This window comes from Stereum hirsutum, assembly GCF_000264905.1.
Source record: "Stereum hirsutum FP-91666 SS1 unplaced genomic scaffold STEHIscaffold_3, whole genome shotgun sequence".
NCBI classification, from domain to species: Eukaryota; Fungi; Basidiomycota; class Agaricomycetes; order Russulales; family Stereaceae; genus Stereum; species Stereum hirsutum.
In genome coordinates this window covers 1,835,739-1,851,424 of record NW_006763133.1, presented here as the reverse complement: position 1 = coordinate 1,851,424, position 15,686 = coordinate 1,835,739, and the positions used below count along the sequence as shown (strand labels likewise).

Genomic DNA, 15,686 nt, shown 5'->3' with positions numbered 1-15,686 from the left:
CTGCCTCGTGAGGACGAAACAGGCTCGGATATATCTCTGCCCTGTCTGCTTGAATAATAAATTGCGTTCATTCATATCATCATGGACCTAGAACGCAGAAGGGAAGGGATGCGTGATGCTCGGGATGACGCAGCCGCGTCAACTTCTAACTTTACCGAACGTGAACCGTGCATCGAGATATCGATGACAGGATGGAGTTGAAGACGGAGATGACGGTACTGAGGAAATAATTGACAAGGAAAAGGCTGGAAAAGGACAAGGCGGAAAGAGGGTCCCCGAGTACGACGGCGCAACTTAGACGTGTCTCGTCATGCAATCATTCGTGCTTGCTGCCTTCATGCCACGATTAATGGACTTATCGTACTTTAGCCCCGCGGCGAGCGTCAATAGGCTTGCGGTCGCCGACGAGCACGAGATAGACGTCCTTCTGTTCGCTTGTGTCTTGATCATCGTTTGATGCTAGATCCTTGACATATACCTCGCTCGACACCTGAAGGGGAAGCTTCAAGCTCAAGTCTCATCGACAACACCGGCTCATCTTCTTGCGAACCCGTCGTCCGGATCTCGAGGCTTCAATTCGAACAAACAGTTGAAAGAACTCCACTCGTACCCGTCACAGTAGCACAAAGCCTTCCAAACGCACTCCAACCATGTCCACCCAACCCCGCTCCAAGATCTTCCACGGCGCCGTCATCAACCCCCTTTCCCTCTCCTCCTACCTCGCTCTCCCGAAATGTCTTATCTGCGTCGGCCCCTCGGGGGATATCGCCTGGGTCGTAGATGACGTGCCGGACTCGCTGGTCCAGGAGGTGATGGCGCAGAAGGGGGTAGTATTGGACGGGGATAGCGTGGATTTTGTGACATTGAAGAGGGGAGAGTTTTTGTTGCCGGGATTCGTGGATACGCATACTGTGAGTCTGAGTCTGTCTTCGCTTTTTGGGTGGGTGAAGGATAAGAATTAAGTGTTTGATGGGGATTTTAGCATGCGCCTCAGGTCCCGAATATCGGAAGGTCAGCATCCCTGTAAGACAATATCGGGCCGTTCGGGTTTTGATTTGTTTTTTTTATTATTCTGCTCAGCGGACAGCAGTACGAACTCCTTGATTGGCTGGATAATGTCACATTCCCTATGGAGGCCAGGTTCGCTAACGTCGACTTTGCGAAACGGGCATACGAGTCGGTCGTTAAACGGATCATCAACTCTGGGGTACGTTCCTATTAGCGCTCCTTTGCCCCTATTCCCGTTCGGTTCTGAGTTTTGAAGGTGAACGCAGACTACGACGTGTTGTTATTATGGGACCCTTCATCTCGAAGCTACGAAGATACTTGCCGATATTGTGCATAGTCATGGTAAGTACTTGACTTCCGAAAACGAGAAGTGGTCATCCGTACTGAGTACTGACTGGCTCGTATCGTATTGTGCGCTATATCTAGGTCAACGAGCGTTTGTCGGGGTAGGTGAGCCCGTGCGCCACTCTAGCTCGTGTGGCCCTCCTTGCTGACGGTTTCACGTACCTCTTTCTCCACGCACAGAAATGTAACATGAACCGGAACTGTCCACCCAGTTACATCGAACCCTCCGTCGAAGAGTCCATAGCCTCCACCAAGGCCCTCATCACCCACATCCGCACTCTAGCCTCCCCATCTAGCTCGGATAACACCACCCCAGCCCTCGTCCAACCCATCCTAACCCCCCGCTTCGCCATCTCCTGCACCTCCCCCCTCCTACACTCCCTCTCTTCCCTCTCCAATTCCACCTCCCCACCCCATCCCCATACCGAGCCCCTAATGATCCAAACCCACATCTCCGAAAACCCGTCCGAAATCGCGTTCACGCTCGAGCTCTTCCCAGACTGTACCTCCTACGCCGACGTCTACGACAAACACGGCCTCTTAGGACCTCGGACCATCCTCGCGCATGCCGTGCATCTGAGCGAGGAGGAAGTGGGGCTGGTGAGGAGGAGGGGGGCAGGCGTGAGTCATTGTCCGACGAGTAATTTTAATTTGAGGAGTGGGGTTTGTAAGGTTGGGGAGATGTTGGATAGGGGGGTTAAGGTCGGTTTTGAGCTTTTCCCCCCTTCTCGTTCAGTTGAAGAGAGTGGGATGTTGATGATGGTGGTGGTTGTGTGCTGTTGTAGGTCGGATTAGGAACGGACGTCTCGGGCGGGTTTTCGCCTTCGATACTTACGGCTATCCAGCATGCCAGCATCGCCTCCAAGATCATCGCCATGGAACACGACCAATCTCAATCCTCTCCTCCCACTTCCATCACAACCACCTCTCCCGCCCCATCCGCCCCCGAACCCCCCAAATTCGCAAACCGCCAACTCCCCCCCTCCGCCCTGCTCTACCTCGCCACCCTCGGCGGCGCCCACGTCTGTGACCTCTCCTCCCGCATCGGCTCGTTCACGCCTGGGAAAGCGTTCGATGCGCTGCTTGTGAGCGTCCGGAGCGATGCGGGGAATCTGGGGCTTTGGGGCGTGGATACGGATGAGGAGTTGGGTATCGACAGGGGAAAAGGAGGCAAGGAGGAGTTGGACGAGTTGTTGGAGAGGTTTTTGTTTACTGGGGATGATAGGAATATGAGGAGGGTTTATGTGCAGGGGAGGTGGATTGGTGGGGCGGAGAGAAGGGTGTGAGGTTGTGGGACTTGTTGGGTCACAGAAAGGAGGTTTTTTTAAAGGGATTAATTGGTGGCCGTTTGATCTTATGTGAATGATTCGGTAGGTGTGTTAGAACAGAGCGGTTGTGGTGCCTGCATGGATAGAGTTGATGCAGTCTGGTTGATCCGTGATCGGTCATACATTGGGCAGGAAATTAGATATATACAGAGATCTCATCTTCCACTCGTATTCTACATGGTGATACAAGCAGATATACAGGATCACGGTTTCGCGTCCTCACTCCTCATCCTTAAAATCGCCAAACTCCCACTTGTAACAATCCTGCAGCATCGGAAACAGGACACGGTTAGTCACTATCCATTCGACTCCGCCAGTGAATGGAAAAGAGTGATCCGAAGAAGAAAAAGAAGAAATAACATACCACACAATCCACCTCCTCCCTCGCGACGGGCACCTCCCTCCCATCCTCCCACGATTCCTCCAACTCAATAACCCTAGTAATAACCTGCTTAATCGGATGCGTCCTCACGTCCACTCTCCACCCCAGCTGTCCGACCGTATCATAAACGATACTCTTCCCGAGATGACACCGCGTCTCCAATGCGTATCCTGCCGAAGCGCAGGGCGAGCCGAAGCCGGTACAGGCGCCTTGAGGGATCGGGTCGGCGTTGTGGTAGACGTGGGTGACGGGGGCAAAGGGGAGGTCGGAAGGCTCGGAGGGTAGAGATGGAGGGAGGTGGAGATGGAGACGGTTTGCGGCTAGGCGTTCGCCGGGGGCTTCGAAGGCGACGGAGGGGAGTCCGAAGGTGGCGCCGAGGAGAGAGGCGAGTGCGCCGCCGAGGGAGTGGCCTACGAGCCAGACGTCGGATGTTGGGTAGAGTAGGGTCAGGTCCTTGATCAGGTTCTGCAGTAGACATGCAAGGGTAGTATTCAGTTTCCGACGGTAAGATTGTGGCATAGACGGCCGGAGAGCAAGAAAAACATACGACGCCAACAGAGTAAAACAGACTATCCTGCACGAGCGCCGTAGTGAGACATGTATTGTCGCACTTCCAGTGATTGGCGTAACAGTCGCAGACCGTGTTGAATATCCAGGAGAAGTCTACGCGGGCGCAACAACAGGAGAAGAGGAGGTTGTCGTTGTACTTGTCCTTCTTCGATGTAGGGCCTTGGATAGTGGTTCCCTTGATGGACAAGATGACGGTAGAGTTGTCTGAGGAGACGAAGACGTGCCCGCGGAATCCTTCGGAAGCGTCTTCCCAACCGAATGGAAAGCTCTGGCATATGAGTATAACATTTGAGTGTTCCGCTCCGAGTGATGCAGACTAAAGAGCTGAGGATCGCGCACCTCGTTCCATGCTGGATCGATGTCATACCAATTCTTCTGACCAGGAAGTGCGTATGCATCCCCTGACATACGTGCAAGTTGTACAAGCGTATGCCTGTCCTTTACATCGGGTCCGTTAACTTCGACTAGATCCCAGTCAACCTTCTCACCCTGCGCATGTCGAAGGGACTGTGATCGCGCATGGAGGAGTGCGTCTACGGACTTTGGACGATATACCGAGGTTGGAACCGACTTTACTGTCAATGACGGTGGGAGTTGCTGCTCGACCAAGCTGAAGGAAGCTTGCAGGGGTTCGTCGCCGACAAAAGGCAAGCTATACTGCTGGATCGGATCGAAGGATAGTGATGCGGCCGATATGAACCTCGTAGAGCACAGAAAGGATATTAAGAATATAGAGAAATAAAACATGGTCATCGAGTACAGCAGTCCAGAGAGATATCTTGCATAGGCATCTCACAGTCTGACCTAGAGAGAGCACGATATGTACAGCTCTCCTTCAGACGCTGCTGCCGACAAAGTCGTAAAGCAGACCGCCCCTTATCTGGCAAAGCGCCACCCCGCCACCTGCCCCTTTCCAAACCAAACAATGCCAAACAGATGCGGTATAAAGCTTCGCGTCGGGCGCGTCGTTCTGTTTTTTCTTCGTCCAACGCAACCTCTAAGACAGTGCCCGTTCTAACGTCCCAACTAAGGCTGAACGAGGCGATTCGGTTATGCGGAGAGGGATGCTGGACGGGTTTTAGAACTTGCTCACTCGGCTTCGTTTGTTCGGGGCTTGATGGTGAAGTGAGTGTCAGACCTTTCCCACATACTCCTCTGTTTTCTACCACTCTCTTTTCTTGCTCTTTTTCTCCTGCCTTTTCCATGTGTACATCCTGTATTGCCTGTATGTTTTGTCGTGGATGTCGCTACACAATGCCATCTTCATTCTTTGCTCAAATCTTACTCGACTGTGACCTTTACCTTCCTGAAAATCTGCTCGCCCCTCAAACAACTGGTGGAACGTCGGCTCACAAATGCAAGATATGCAAGAGACTTTTCCGTAAATGTATTGTGAACGTTCAACGACGTGGTTCCAACGGGCTGCCTCGAAAATAAAGGTCTGAGACGCGCTCATATCGCTCCTTCCGCCACTCAGAAAACTGGAATTCGATCACACCTCAGAGCGCCACGTGGGGTTTCTGTCACGACGCTTACCCGTGTGCAACTCACCTTCCAGGCAAACCTCCACCACCTCAGACTTCGTCTTTGTTTCTCTCTTCCAACAACTCTTCTTACCAGATATGTGGATCGTTAACTGGTTCTGGGATGTTCTTGCACAGCTCGGTCAGTCACTTGTTCGCCCTCTTCCACTCGGCGCACGAGACAGGCCGCGTGTTCTCAGCTCGACGTAGACTGACTTCTATGATGTAGGTCTGTTGAACAAGAACGCTAAGATTCTCTTCCTTGGGCTGGACAACGCTGGAAAGACGGTATGGGCGCATAATTTCGGTCGAATAATACAAGTTACTCATAAAACCCCGTAGACCTTGTTGCACATGCTCAAAAACGACAGGCTAGCTACGCTCCAGCCAACTCTCCACCCAAGTGCGTCGTCAATGTCGTATTTACTTCTGATGATTGCTCATTATTCTACTCAGCCTCTGAGGAGCTGGCTATTGGGAATGTCAAATTCACCACTTACGATCTCGGTGGTCACCAACAGGGTACGTCGCTTCACCAATAATGACCGCATTCTCCTTCCTTGTAGTGTGCACCCGGTCCTGTTCGCATATCTCATTACCGACATGTTCGTATCCTTCCTCTAGCTCGCCGCCTCTGGCGTGACTACTTCCCCGAAGTCGACGGCATCGTCTTCCTCGTTGACAGTGCTGACTTCGAACGTTTCGGCGAATCCAAGGCCGAGCTCGACGCCCTCCTCTCCATTGAGGAACTCTCTAAGGTTCCTTTCCTTATCCTCGGCAACAAGATCGACGCCCCCGGTGCTGTCAGCGAAGAGGAGTTGAGGCATCATCTGGGCCTCTATCAGACGACTGGCAAGGTGCGTGCTTGGAAACTGTATTATTACGTGTACAGGAGTACTGACGCGTTTGTGTGCTCGTTTGTGTGGTGGTGGTTGAACGGAAATAGGGCAAGGTTCCATTGAATGACATCCGTCCCATTGAGATCTTCATGTGCTCCGTTGTCCAGAGGCAGGGCTACGGCGAAGGTTTCCGCTGGGTCTCACAATACGTGCGTCCGCGTTCCACTTTCCTTGCTCGATGTCTTCCTCGCTAAATCGCCTATCCGTTCCCGTTTTCTTTGTTTATAGATTTAAGACCACAACGGGACTGTCACCTTAGAACGGATCGCACTTTATTCTTGTTGCTTCTTCGCATTCTGCTTCGAGCGGACCATTCTTTCGTTGTTCGACCATCATAGTTCTTTTGTGTTTTGTCCTGGGATGTTACATATTTTACACTTTTTCCTTCGTCTTTTTCTTGTGCATAACTCCCGTCACGAGCGTTCGGTGACGTACGAGTGCCACGTCAACACGTCGAGACGCGCGCCACAGGCGTGCGCATGCCATTTTGGATCGTAGGTGCCACACTAGTGCATGCTTTCTTTTGCTCTTTGAGTCTTTCTGCTCAAGACTTCGTTGAAGATCGACAATGCAATGTCACGTTTGTTGAAATGTTGTGTCCTCTGTTTCCCAAGGCACTTAGAAAATATCGACTCTGCGCTCTCTGCCTCGCGGATACTAACTCTATCTCCGTATCGATATCCAGAGTCCTCGCAAGGTCCACAAGACGAGGGTCAATTCATGTTTGAAGCTCGTTGATGCTCTCGCTCCAAAATATACTCATTGTTCACAGTTCGAAAGTGCTTAATCCATGGTTCTGTCACCTGAAATCGATCAGGGTGTTTACCAAATTACTGAGGACTTCGAATGGGGCTCGTCAGCAAGTGATCATCGTGTAGAGAGCCTTGTCCTCCATGGATGATCAGCAGTTCAACAGGTGGTTTGGAAGTAATCAGTGGTACGAATGATCATCACGCTTCGAGTGCCTACCAAAACCTTTCTCCCCGTTCAGATGCTCATGAACCTTATTCTAGTCAATCATCCTCAGACATCCTGTGAAGTCATCTGGCTGTAAGTGTGATGACGACGTTGCTTTGAGTATAGAGTTTCAGTTCAAACGCTACTGTACCTACATGCTGATTTGAATCAGCAAGAAGAGTCAAGACCTTGAGAGGAGTGGGGCTGTCCGACGAGTGGAGCCAACCAAAGCAAGCGTAGGACCTGCTCGATTCCGAAGAACTGATTGCATGGCTTCTCATGGTGAGGATCATTCCAGCAGCCAAGAGGGGTGCTCAGCTGTCGAAAGTCAGACGGTTTGACAGGAAGGAGTAGAAGATGTAGACGAAGTGAAAGATACCCTGGAGCAATGGGCGGGAGAACTGGCCCTAGGTTGAGTGTGGCATTCTCTCATACTGTTGCCTCATCTCCGCTCAGTATGCCCACAGCCCGTAAGCAAGAACAGAAGCATAAAATATTTGGAGAAGCCTCGTTGATGATGACCCGGATTTCGATGCCGTACCACCGTGCCGTTGTGGGATTCAGCTTTGTCGAGCCGGACCCTAGGCGTCTTTTGAGTTACTTCGGCATTATTGAGTTCTTCAAGCCGAATCCATCGATAATGCTATCACAAAATTAGAGCTCACTAAGGTTATACGATCCGATTAACTGAGAGGGATAACGAGCGCCTCTGAGCGGTATAGACGGAGAAGAAGCAGCGCGTGGGCAGGACGAGAAACAAGGTTCTGCCCGTGCAAAGGTCAAGTTCAACTTAGACGCCACAATGTTCTCCCACGCTGCTTCTCAGCATCCTCCGTTTGCCTCCGGTCCGTGCTTCACATTCGAACTACACCGTGACCGTGGACGCCACAATCCGTCTGAGCCCGAGAACCCTATAGGAGAAAAAAAATCCTGGTGGCCAATTTCGCTAGCGCGACATCGTGTCTCCCACAGCGACACGGCTTTCAGTTGGAAAGGTCACTAACCAGGCCATGAGTTCGAGTCTCTCGGACCGATTCCTGCGTTCTTTTCCCTCGTTTCCTACCATCCTGGTCTTCTCGATACTCCTGCGCGTCGGGCTTATAATCTACAGCGAATGGCATGATTCCCATTCGGTGGTCAAATATACTGACGTCGACTATCGCGTCTTCAGTGACGCTACCCGCTTCGTGCTCAATCCTGGTCCCGGGACGGACAATCGTGCCCAGGGCCCACTCAACCGATGGTTTACCGTCGGAGAGTACGTGTCATTTCGCTTCTTGCTTTCTTTCTTTTTTGAGAATGGTCGCTCATCATGTTTCTCTGAAATTCACATGTACCGTCCGACTACTTCCACCGCTGCTTCGTGCTTTTGGTGGAAATGAATGCGACTCTTGCTACGGCAAATGAATGGATGTATGAACGACATGCGTTACGCTTTGCATCGGACTCGCGTATGGATTTAATGCACGGATGAATGTATGGAACTGCCTCGGACCTGCGCTATGATCGTCGCTCGTCCTCGCCAATGTCACACCATGACTCCTGAATACGACTAACCGAGAACAGCCCATACACGCGGGAGACATATCGATACACCCCCCTCCTGGCCATACTCCTCGCGCCCAACGAGTGGGTCCACAAGTCGTTCGGAAAGTTTTTGTTCGCGGCTTGCGACATTCTCGCCGGAATCTTGATCAACAAGCTGCTCATATCCGTCATCCTCCCCCGAAAATCTTCATCTGTTCCTCCATCTCATCCACAAACTCAAAGTTCCGCTTCAGCAGATGCAACATCATCCGTGCTACTGTCTTCGAGACCTTCTTCCGGGCCTGAAAAGACGGAACGACGATCTCGACATGAAGGACCTCGAACGGAACACGCCCTCTCCGAACCTTCACCGTCATCGTCGCCTTCAGTCCTTTCACCTGTACCTCATTCTTCGTAAGTATTGGTCTTTACTTTTTCATCTCTGACCCTCTACCGATCCACTCCTTTCCTCATGGTACTGATTCATCTGATAATCGACTTTGACTTCCATAAACTCACCTCACGGATTCGGCACTCCGTGCTCCTTTTTTTCGCTCTTCCAGTGGCCCCGATTCAGACAACCAAGACAGAGTGGGAGTTAGTGAAACTGTATCTCCAATCTTGTTATCGCCCTCTGTCCCAGCAGAAGCAGCACTAGACCACAACCATGGTGGACGTAACTCGCGCGAAACAACCAGCTCGAGGATTTCATTTTCACCTCCATCGTCCTCACCCGCAAACGCAATTTCTACCATAATTGGCACCGAGGAAATACGACGGCACGCGTACGCAACGCTCATCACCTCCAGCCACCTTCTCTCCCCGTTCGTCTTCACGATCTCCACGCGAGGATCTTCGGAGTCTGTTCTACTCCTCCTCGTGCTGCTTACCCTCTTCTGCGCGCTGAGGGCGAGGTGGGATGCTGCGGCTGTCTTGCTTGGTTTGAGTGTGCATTGGAAGATTTATCCCGTCGTGTATGGGGTGGCTTGTGTGGGCGTCATTGGGAGAGAGGCGTGCGATAGTGGGAGTGAGAGTTTTGCTGAGAAGAAAGGTGGGGCGGACGGCGGGAGGGGCTGGTTGCGGATTTGGGTGAATGAGAGGACGATCAGGTTTGCGGTGATCAGCGCCGGGACATTCTTTGCGCTTGGGCTTGCGATGTACGCTGTGTAAGTTCTCGTCTCGCGAATTGATGGTCTGTGTCACATCTGACACGCCATCACGTCCCTCCTTTTCCTCGCCCACCAACTCACACCCCACAATTTCGGGTCTCGTCGGCCTCGTCATCCGGGAACACAACGCTGCCGTCTCTGTAACCGTCAAACTCGTCGTCGTCTCTGACCATACTCACGGCATCGACTACGGTCACTAAGCTGGGGCTACCCCTTCCTGCATGAGACCTACCTCTACCATATCCACCGACTCGACCATCGACACAATTTCTCCCCATACTTCTACCTCATCTACCTGTCGTACCCCGGCCTCCCTCTTCCCCCTCTCGCATCTCTCTCTTCGCTGCCAACGTCAGGGATACTCTCGATATGGCGTGCGGTGGTGCGATCGCCACTGACGAGCTTTGGGCCACAGATGGTATTGTCACTAGGGACTGGGGTCATGTTCGGGAAGAGGAGGGAAGATCTTCCGTTTGCGTGGTTTGTGCAGACGGTGTGCTTTGTTGTGTTTAATAAAGTCTGTACGTCGCAGGTAAGTTTCACTCCTTTACACTCCCCATTCTAACTTGACGCAAAATAATCCCATCAATATGTCATCTTTCATCTATTAATATTTTAATTGACGCTGTCATCATCATGCAGTACTTCCTCTGGTACCTCGTCTTCCTGCCTCTCCTAGTCCCCCGTCTTTCATCAATATCAGCCCGTCAATCCATTGTCTACGGAGCCGTATGGTTCTGTACGCAGGCCTTATGGCTCAGTCAAGCGTACAGGCTCGAGTTTTTGGGCGAGGATGTGTTCTGGAGAGTGTGGGTGTGTGGGTTGATATATATGGTGGGACATTGTTGGGTGTTGGGAGGGTTGATGGAGGCGTATGGGAGAGTTTGAGTGTTCTGAAATGTTGTGGATGCAAAGTACTAACTTGTCGACTATTAATCATAATGCTTCGAAGTTGGACCGAGCATCGTGTCTAGCTCAAATGGGTCGGAACTGAGAAGATTGGATTGGCTGATCCTCCTGCTCTGCCAGCGATCGAGTACCTTACTAGTCCCCGCCACAAGCACTGCTGACTAGGAAGCGAATGTGCATTCTCCATCGGTGCTACTACGTCAATTTCCTTGATTATTCCTCCCTTGTTCCGCATAGGCCATATACTACAGCTATTTATACACCGACCAGATCCAGCGTTGTTGACATTCATCATACGATCACGTTGCACCAAACTTGGTGTCAAGTATCTCCTTCGTGAGGCCCTCTGCACCTTCACGTACTTCGAGAACCTTGCTGACGTCCGCCTGGGGATATGATGAGAAATGGGATATTGATTGTGATCAGCGTATATTTTGGCCATCGATGGAAGGAAAGACGATGAAATGAAGAAACGATACACACAACAGTTTGAAACTCCAATAGAGCACTTGCATGGAGCGTAAGCATGCCGGTTTCGCTCGTAGTTGGAGACCAGTTGACGAGTACGAGGGGGAAGGACTTGCGGCCGTCAGAGTGATGGAGCTCATATGAGAGAACGACATATCGGGGCGAGTTCTCTGGAAGCTCTAAGTGCAGATCGCATGAGCGATAGTTCGAGTAAGTGATGCAGCGAAGTAGAGACCTTCGGCGAGGTCTTCGAGGGAGATGTTGTCGAACTGCTCGACCTCTTCCATGATGAGCTTCTGCTTATTGATCTTGACGACTAAGGCAGCACTGCCTGCATTTCGGCGAGCAAATCTGAACTTTCGAAGCGATGTCTTGAGCTCATCCGGGATGTCGACGGTGTGAGACTGTGAGGGTAATATTGAGTGAAATCGATGAAGAAGTGGTGGGGTGAAGGATGCAGACCATGGTGGTTGTGTAAGTGAGGGGAGATAAGATAAGCGGGCGCAGTGATCGGACAGGGGCGACTAATCTTTCCGCTTTGCAATCGCGATGACGAGGAACCTCCACTCGGCACGCGTAGAATGGCTGCCCATGGGATATATCCACTCAATTACAGCGCGAGCTGCGCCGCACACCTTCAACCGCTCTTTCCACAACTACAATGTCGGGCCCAACGTCCCCCATCCGCCGCTCGTCGCGGTCTCAGTCGCGCGCGAGGACTCGCAGTCCGTCGCCCGTCTATTTTCCCACTCCGGACATGCTCCCAGACGGCCCCATCCTCGAGGATAATGCCGAAATTATTGACGACTTTATTCACCACCGTCCTCATGTCCACCAGACAGAAGAGATCGTCTTCGAGGTAGACGGTGACGATGAAGAAGACGACCATGATGCTGTTCTCGACGAACAGCGCGAGCAGAGGAAACGCTTGCCCTGGTGGAAACGTGCGACTCCTTGGTGGTCTGTACACCTTTCCGCGGCCTCCCGCTATCTCCATATAATCAGTCATTTATTCTGATTTTTTAACGTCCAGGTATATCCTCTCCATACCTTTCACTGCCATTGCGACCGGCTCGACTCTAACGCCAAAAATAGCCGTCGTGACCGGTATTGTTTGCGATACCTACAAACGCAATCGTGACCACAGTCCTGACTGGGACTCAGAGAAAATGGCCCTGTCCATAGTCCCATACTCCATCAAAGTGGATACTCCTCGTGCTTTCGTTGCATCATCAGAGCGCAGTGACTTCACTATCGCAACTCTTCTTCCGGTCAAAACGAATGAGACCGAATTCTCCGTGGACCACCCTATCGTCTGTGCCTCCGATCCCACGGTTCAGGCCGGTGTGGCGAAGGTCCTTGCTTGGATGTCCACCACTACTATCACTAAAATAGTGTTCGGTAATCTAGGGGTGTTCGGTAATAGCTCACAGAGCAGCCGATACCAACTCGTTTCTCTTCAATTTTTTTTAGGTCATTGATGTAGCTTCATAGAGGCCACAAAAAAATCCAGAAGCTGCAACGGGCACAGGAGGAAAAGTGGTTTGAGGAATACCACTTCGGTAAATGGCGTTTAAATCTGATTCTCCTCTTGTGTTGATAGATCGGTTCCGATTTGTGTGAGTAAATCATGACGAGTCGTGATGGGTCATTTATACCGCCTACCAATTTCTCCGGGGCACAGATCCATCGTCGTTGTTGAGTGGCAGAACGTCGTCCTCGTCGAGCGAGACATCGAAGTCACGCTTGCCAAAATAGGCAGATATTCAATCTCCGCACATACCGAACACCCCTCCAGGGCGTGGCAGAGCCACACGTTTAGCACCGCTTTCAGCGGGGTTGAAAATGCCGAAGCCTCGGCATAGTGACTTCGTCGTGACCAATGTGCGGAGAAATTACCGAACACCCCTCAAAACCACCGGAAACGTTCCGCTCAACGACAGGCCTCACTTTCGACTGGTTTAAATCTCGGAGACAGGTAGCGTGGATGTTTGCCAGCGTCCGTACCAAATCTCGTCTATTCAGAGCTCAATATAAAGTGTAGGGAATATTTTTGCGAATTCGTTACCGAACACTGCTGGAGTGATAGTACTGGCATTCTTAGCTGTTTCACCACTGGTTTCTGGGGATCAGTCAGTGACCAGCTTCCATTTCCCCTTCGACATATGATTGACAACGGGGCGCTGATACCTCGACCGTTTGCCCCATCTAGCTTTCTGACCGCCGCGGTCGCACTTTCGTCATATGTTTTGCTCTCTTTGGCCTCTTCTTCCAGGATTTGAACTTTCTTGCTGTGACACACTTCCCCGACCGCATCCCGGGTGGTTATAATACACTCTTGTTAGGCTCTTTCGTCGAAGGCCTATTCGGAGGTTTGTTTCTTGTATCCGCCGTCGAATGCTCTTCCTACGGCTAATAAATTACACAGGCCAGCCGACTAGCGTTGCTACAATCCATGCATACCTTGCCGACTGTTCTACGACTGCCACTCGGTACTAAGCTAATCGTTGATTGAGCTACATCCATGACTGATTTTAGTCTTTCTTTTTTTGTTTAGCTCGCATACTTTCTCTCGCTTCCTCGGCATGCTCTTTATAGGCATGACCCTCGGTCCCACCCTCGGCTCCATCATCATCCGTGCCACAGGCAATATCATGTCCGTATTCTACATCGGCGCCATAGTTCACCTTATCACTCTTTTCCTCAACTTGCTCGTTGTACCCGAGTCTCTGTTCCCTGCGCAGATGGCGCTATCGCGGCAAAAGTACATGGAGGAGACCAAAACCCAACGGCGAGAGGTAGGCTGGTTCGCGCGGGTGAAGAGGCTGTTCGGATTCTTGTCGCCTTTGGCCATCTTGGCTCCTGTACACGTCGACAGTACGGGCACCGCAAGCTCTCGGTGGCTGAGGAAGGGTAAATGGGACTGGAGCTTGACTTTTACGGCCATTGCGTATGGGGCTACCGTCATGCTCCTGGTTAGTTCCAGCTCCTTTTCATATATGTTCGCCATTTCTTATGATATTTGTCTATAGGGTTCTGCTCAGACGACGTTTCAGTATGCTTCAGCCCAATTTAGCTGGTCTACCGAGATGGTAAACCTCTCCCGAACTTTTCCAAGCTGACGACTTGTCACTTTGACTAACATCTTTTTTTCCAAGCTTGGATACTTCCTTAGTACCGTCGCTATATCAAGAGCCGTCTTCTTGAGTGTCGTCCTCCCGTGTATGTCTACTCTATTTATTTACATACGCGACGAAGTCTAAACAAATCCTACTCATAGTCATCATCAAGTACTTCAAACCTAAACCACCCTCCATCCAACTCCCTCTTGATCCCTCTGAACCCCTCAACAACACCTCCCGACCATCCGCCACCCGCTCTATCTCCCGCACGTCCCGATCCCAATCCACCTCCCGCACCCGTACCATTGCCCTCACCCGCTCAGTCGAAGACCACGATCACCCGCACCACACCCACGCTACGACCAGATTCGACTTGACCATCGCCCGCCTCTCCATTTTCATTGAAATCGTGGTGTACCTGGGACTACCGTTATTTGGCGCCGTCGGCTTTTTGGCATTGTCAGCATTGGGAAGTCTTGGGGCAGGGTTCAGCCCAACGGTGCAGAGTCTTGCGTTGGAGTTTTATAGGAAGAGAGGAGGGACAGAGACGGGGAGGTTGTACGGCGGGTTGAGTATCGTCAGTGCGCTTTGGTGTGTTCTTATCCTTTCTACACCCTGTTTTGGGTATCCGCTGGTCGCGCATTATTGATACTAATGCGATTTGTGCTGCTCTGGGCTTACAGCTCGGCTATCATTGGCCCCGCCATGTTCGGCTACATATACATTTGGACCGTGGCCACTTTCCCGCAAGCGTATCTCTATGCCGGTCTCCTTCTGACCTGCATCAGCTTTATCATGCTGCTCTGCGTGCGGTTACCGCCACCGCCTGGGCTTGAGGACTTGGAAGATATACCTGAGGAAGACGAAGAGGAGGAAGTTCCTGGTGGAGCACGAGCGGTGATCCCAGAAATTGTTGTTGATGATGTAGATGCGGGGGCTGAGAGGAGTGGGGGACGTAATGCAGATGTGGAGATTGTTGGGGAGGGGAGCGTGGTGAGGATGTGAGTTGGAGGGAGTATCACTGTTTTTTGTCTTCCTTATCGTCGTTGTCTTCTTGGCCACCGCCGCTTCAACCCGGTGATTTTACTTACTTCATGTGGGTTAGGTGTGGATTGTAGGCTTTGTTTTCTTGGGTGGCATGGTTGGTGTTTGGGCTGTTGATGAGGCGTCCTCGCATTTCTCGTGTGCATCGCGCACATAAACCTGTTTTTGCCCGCGGGTTTCACTTCACTTTTATTTTATTAGATTAGGATTTCTTGTACTATAAAAATACATGTACAAGTAGACCTGCACGCACATATTAGGACGGTCTCCATCGTGCGTCAGATGCCCCTTTACTCTTACAGTATTCCTCATTTCGCATAACTCGTACGCATACGCATCTTCTTCTGTTGTCCGTCTGTCTTTCTATCTTTCTGTGTGCCTGTCCTTCTACTTCATCCGGAACCGTACGAGTACATACGCATATCATCCTTGTAC

The 15,686-nt window shown here is 51.4% G+C and overlaps 6 protein-coding genes across 6 annotated transcripts; 4 read left to right on the top strand and 2 right to left on the bottom strand.

Annotated features, from left to right (window-relative positions):
* Window positions 1-650: 650 nt before the first annotated feature.
* Window positions 651-2,639, top strand: STEHIDRAFT_52411 (guanine deaminase; the record flags this gene model as incomplete). The annotated part of the gene is made up of 7 exons (XM_007300480.1): window positions 651-911; window positions 983-1,011; window positions 1,081-1,207; window positions 1,275-1,350; window positions 1,435-1,454; window positions 1,534-2,055; window positions 2,139-2,639. The coding sequence occupies 7 exons, from the start codon at window positions 651-653 to the stop codon at window positions 2,637-2,639; spliced, it is 1,536 nt and encodes a 511-aa protein (XP_007300542.1).
* A 261-nt stretch (window positions 2,640-2,900) lies between these two features.
* On the bottom strand, window positions 2,901-4,380 carry STEHIDRAFT_51962 (alpha/beta-hydrolase; the record flags this gene model as incomplete). Its single annotated transcript, XM_007300445.1, has 4 exons — window positions 2,901-2,945; window positions 3,046-3,528; window positions 3,611-3,901; window positions 3,973-4,380. 4 exons carry the CDS (start codon window positions 4,378-4,380, stop codon window positions 2,901-2,903), a joined length of 1,227 nt encoding a protein of 408 aa, XP_007300507.1.
* Window positions 4,381-5,199: 819 nt separating this feature from the next.
* STEHIDRAFT_119066 (GTP-binding protein sar1) lies at window positions 5,200-6,646 on the top strand. The gene is made up of 7 exons (XM_007300995.1): window positions 5,200-5,298; window positions 5,386-5,444; window positions 5,499-5,559; window positions 5,613-5,678; window positions 5,781-6,013; window positions 6,103-6,204; window positions 6,284-6,646. The coding sequence occupies exons 1-7, from the start codon at window positions 5,256-5,258 to the stop codon at window positions 6,287-6,289; spliced, it is 570 nt and encodes a 189-aa protein (XP_007301057.1). The 5' UTR covers window positions 5,200-5,255; the 3' UTR covers window positions 6,290-6,646.
* A 1,376-nt stretch (window positions 6,647-8,022) lies between these two features.
* STEHIDRAFT_128860 (glycosyltransferase family 50 protein) lies at window positions 8,023-10,596 on the top strand (the record flags this gene model as incomplete). Its single annotated transcript, XM_007300994.1, has 5 exons — window positions 8,023-8,270; window positions 8,579-8,753; window positions 9,308-9,705; window positions 9,910-10,240; window positions 10,351-10,596. 5 exons carry the CDS (start codon window positions 8,023-8,025, stop codon window positions 10,594-10,596), a joined length of 1,398 nt encoding a protein of 465 aa, XP_007301056.1.
* A 219-nt stretch (window positions 10,597-10,815) lies between these two features.
* On the bottom strand, window positions 10,816-11,568 carry STEHIDRAFT_166270 (glia maturation factor beta). The gene is made up of 4 exons (XM_007300993.1): window positions 11,548-11,568; window positions 11,321-11,489; window positions 11,101-11,264; window positions 10,816-11,003 (listed from the first exon to the last, which is right to left on the bottom strand). The coding sequence occupies exons 1-4, from the start codon at window positions 11,548-11,550 to the stop codon at window positions 10,917-10,919; spliced, it is 423 nt and encodes a 140-aa protein (XP_007301055.1). The 5' UTR covers window positions 11,551-11,568; the 3' UTR covers window positions 10,816-10,916.
* A 178-nt stretch (window positions 11,569-11,746) lies between these two features.
* STEHIDRAFT_50956 (MFS general substrate transporter) lies at window positions 11,747-15,212 on the top strand (the record flags this gene model as incomplete). Its single annotated transcript, XM_007300362.1, has 10 exons — window positions 11,747-12,045; window positions 12,119-12,499; window positions 13,130-13,217; window positions 13,298-13,457; window positions 13,514-13,577; window positions 13,643-14,060; window positions 14,118-14,177; window positions 14,244-14,307; window positions 14,366-14,798; window positions 14,891-15,212. The coding sequence occupies 10 exons, from the start codon at window positions 11,747-11,749 to the stop codon at window positions 15,210-15,212; spliced, it is 2,289 nt and encodes a 762-aa protein (XP_007300424.1).
* Window positions 15,213-15,686: the final 474 nt, after the last annotated feature.

Excerpts from the sequence above, each read along its gene's own strand:
- STEHIDRAFT_119066 (XM_007300995.1), top strand. The coding sequence starts at position 5,256 with ATGTGGATCGTTAACTGGTTCTGGGATGTTCTTGCACAGCTCG. Across the intron at positions 5,299-5,385 it reads GGATGTTCTTGCACAGCTCG|GTCTGTTGAACAAGAACGCT; the intron begins GTCAGTCACTTG and ends TCTATGATGTAG. Across the intron at positions 5,679-5,780 it reads TCTCGGTGGTCACCAACAGG|CTCGCCGCCTCTGGCGTGAC; the intron begins GTACGTCGCTTC and ends TCCTTCCTCTAG.
- STEHIDRAFT_166270 (XM_007300993.1), bottom strand. Across the intron at positions 11,265-11,320 it reads CCTCGAAGACCTCGCCGAAG|AGCTTCCAGAGAACTCGCCC; the intron begins GTCTCTACTTCG and ends ATCTGCACTTAG. Across the intron at positions 11,004-11,100 it reads TATTGGAGTTTCAAACTGTT|GCGGACGTCAGCAAGGTTCT; the intron begins GTGTGTATCGTT and ends TCATATCCCCAG.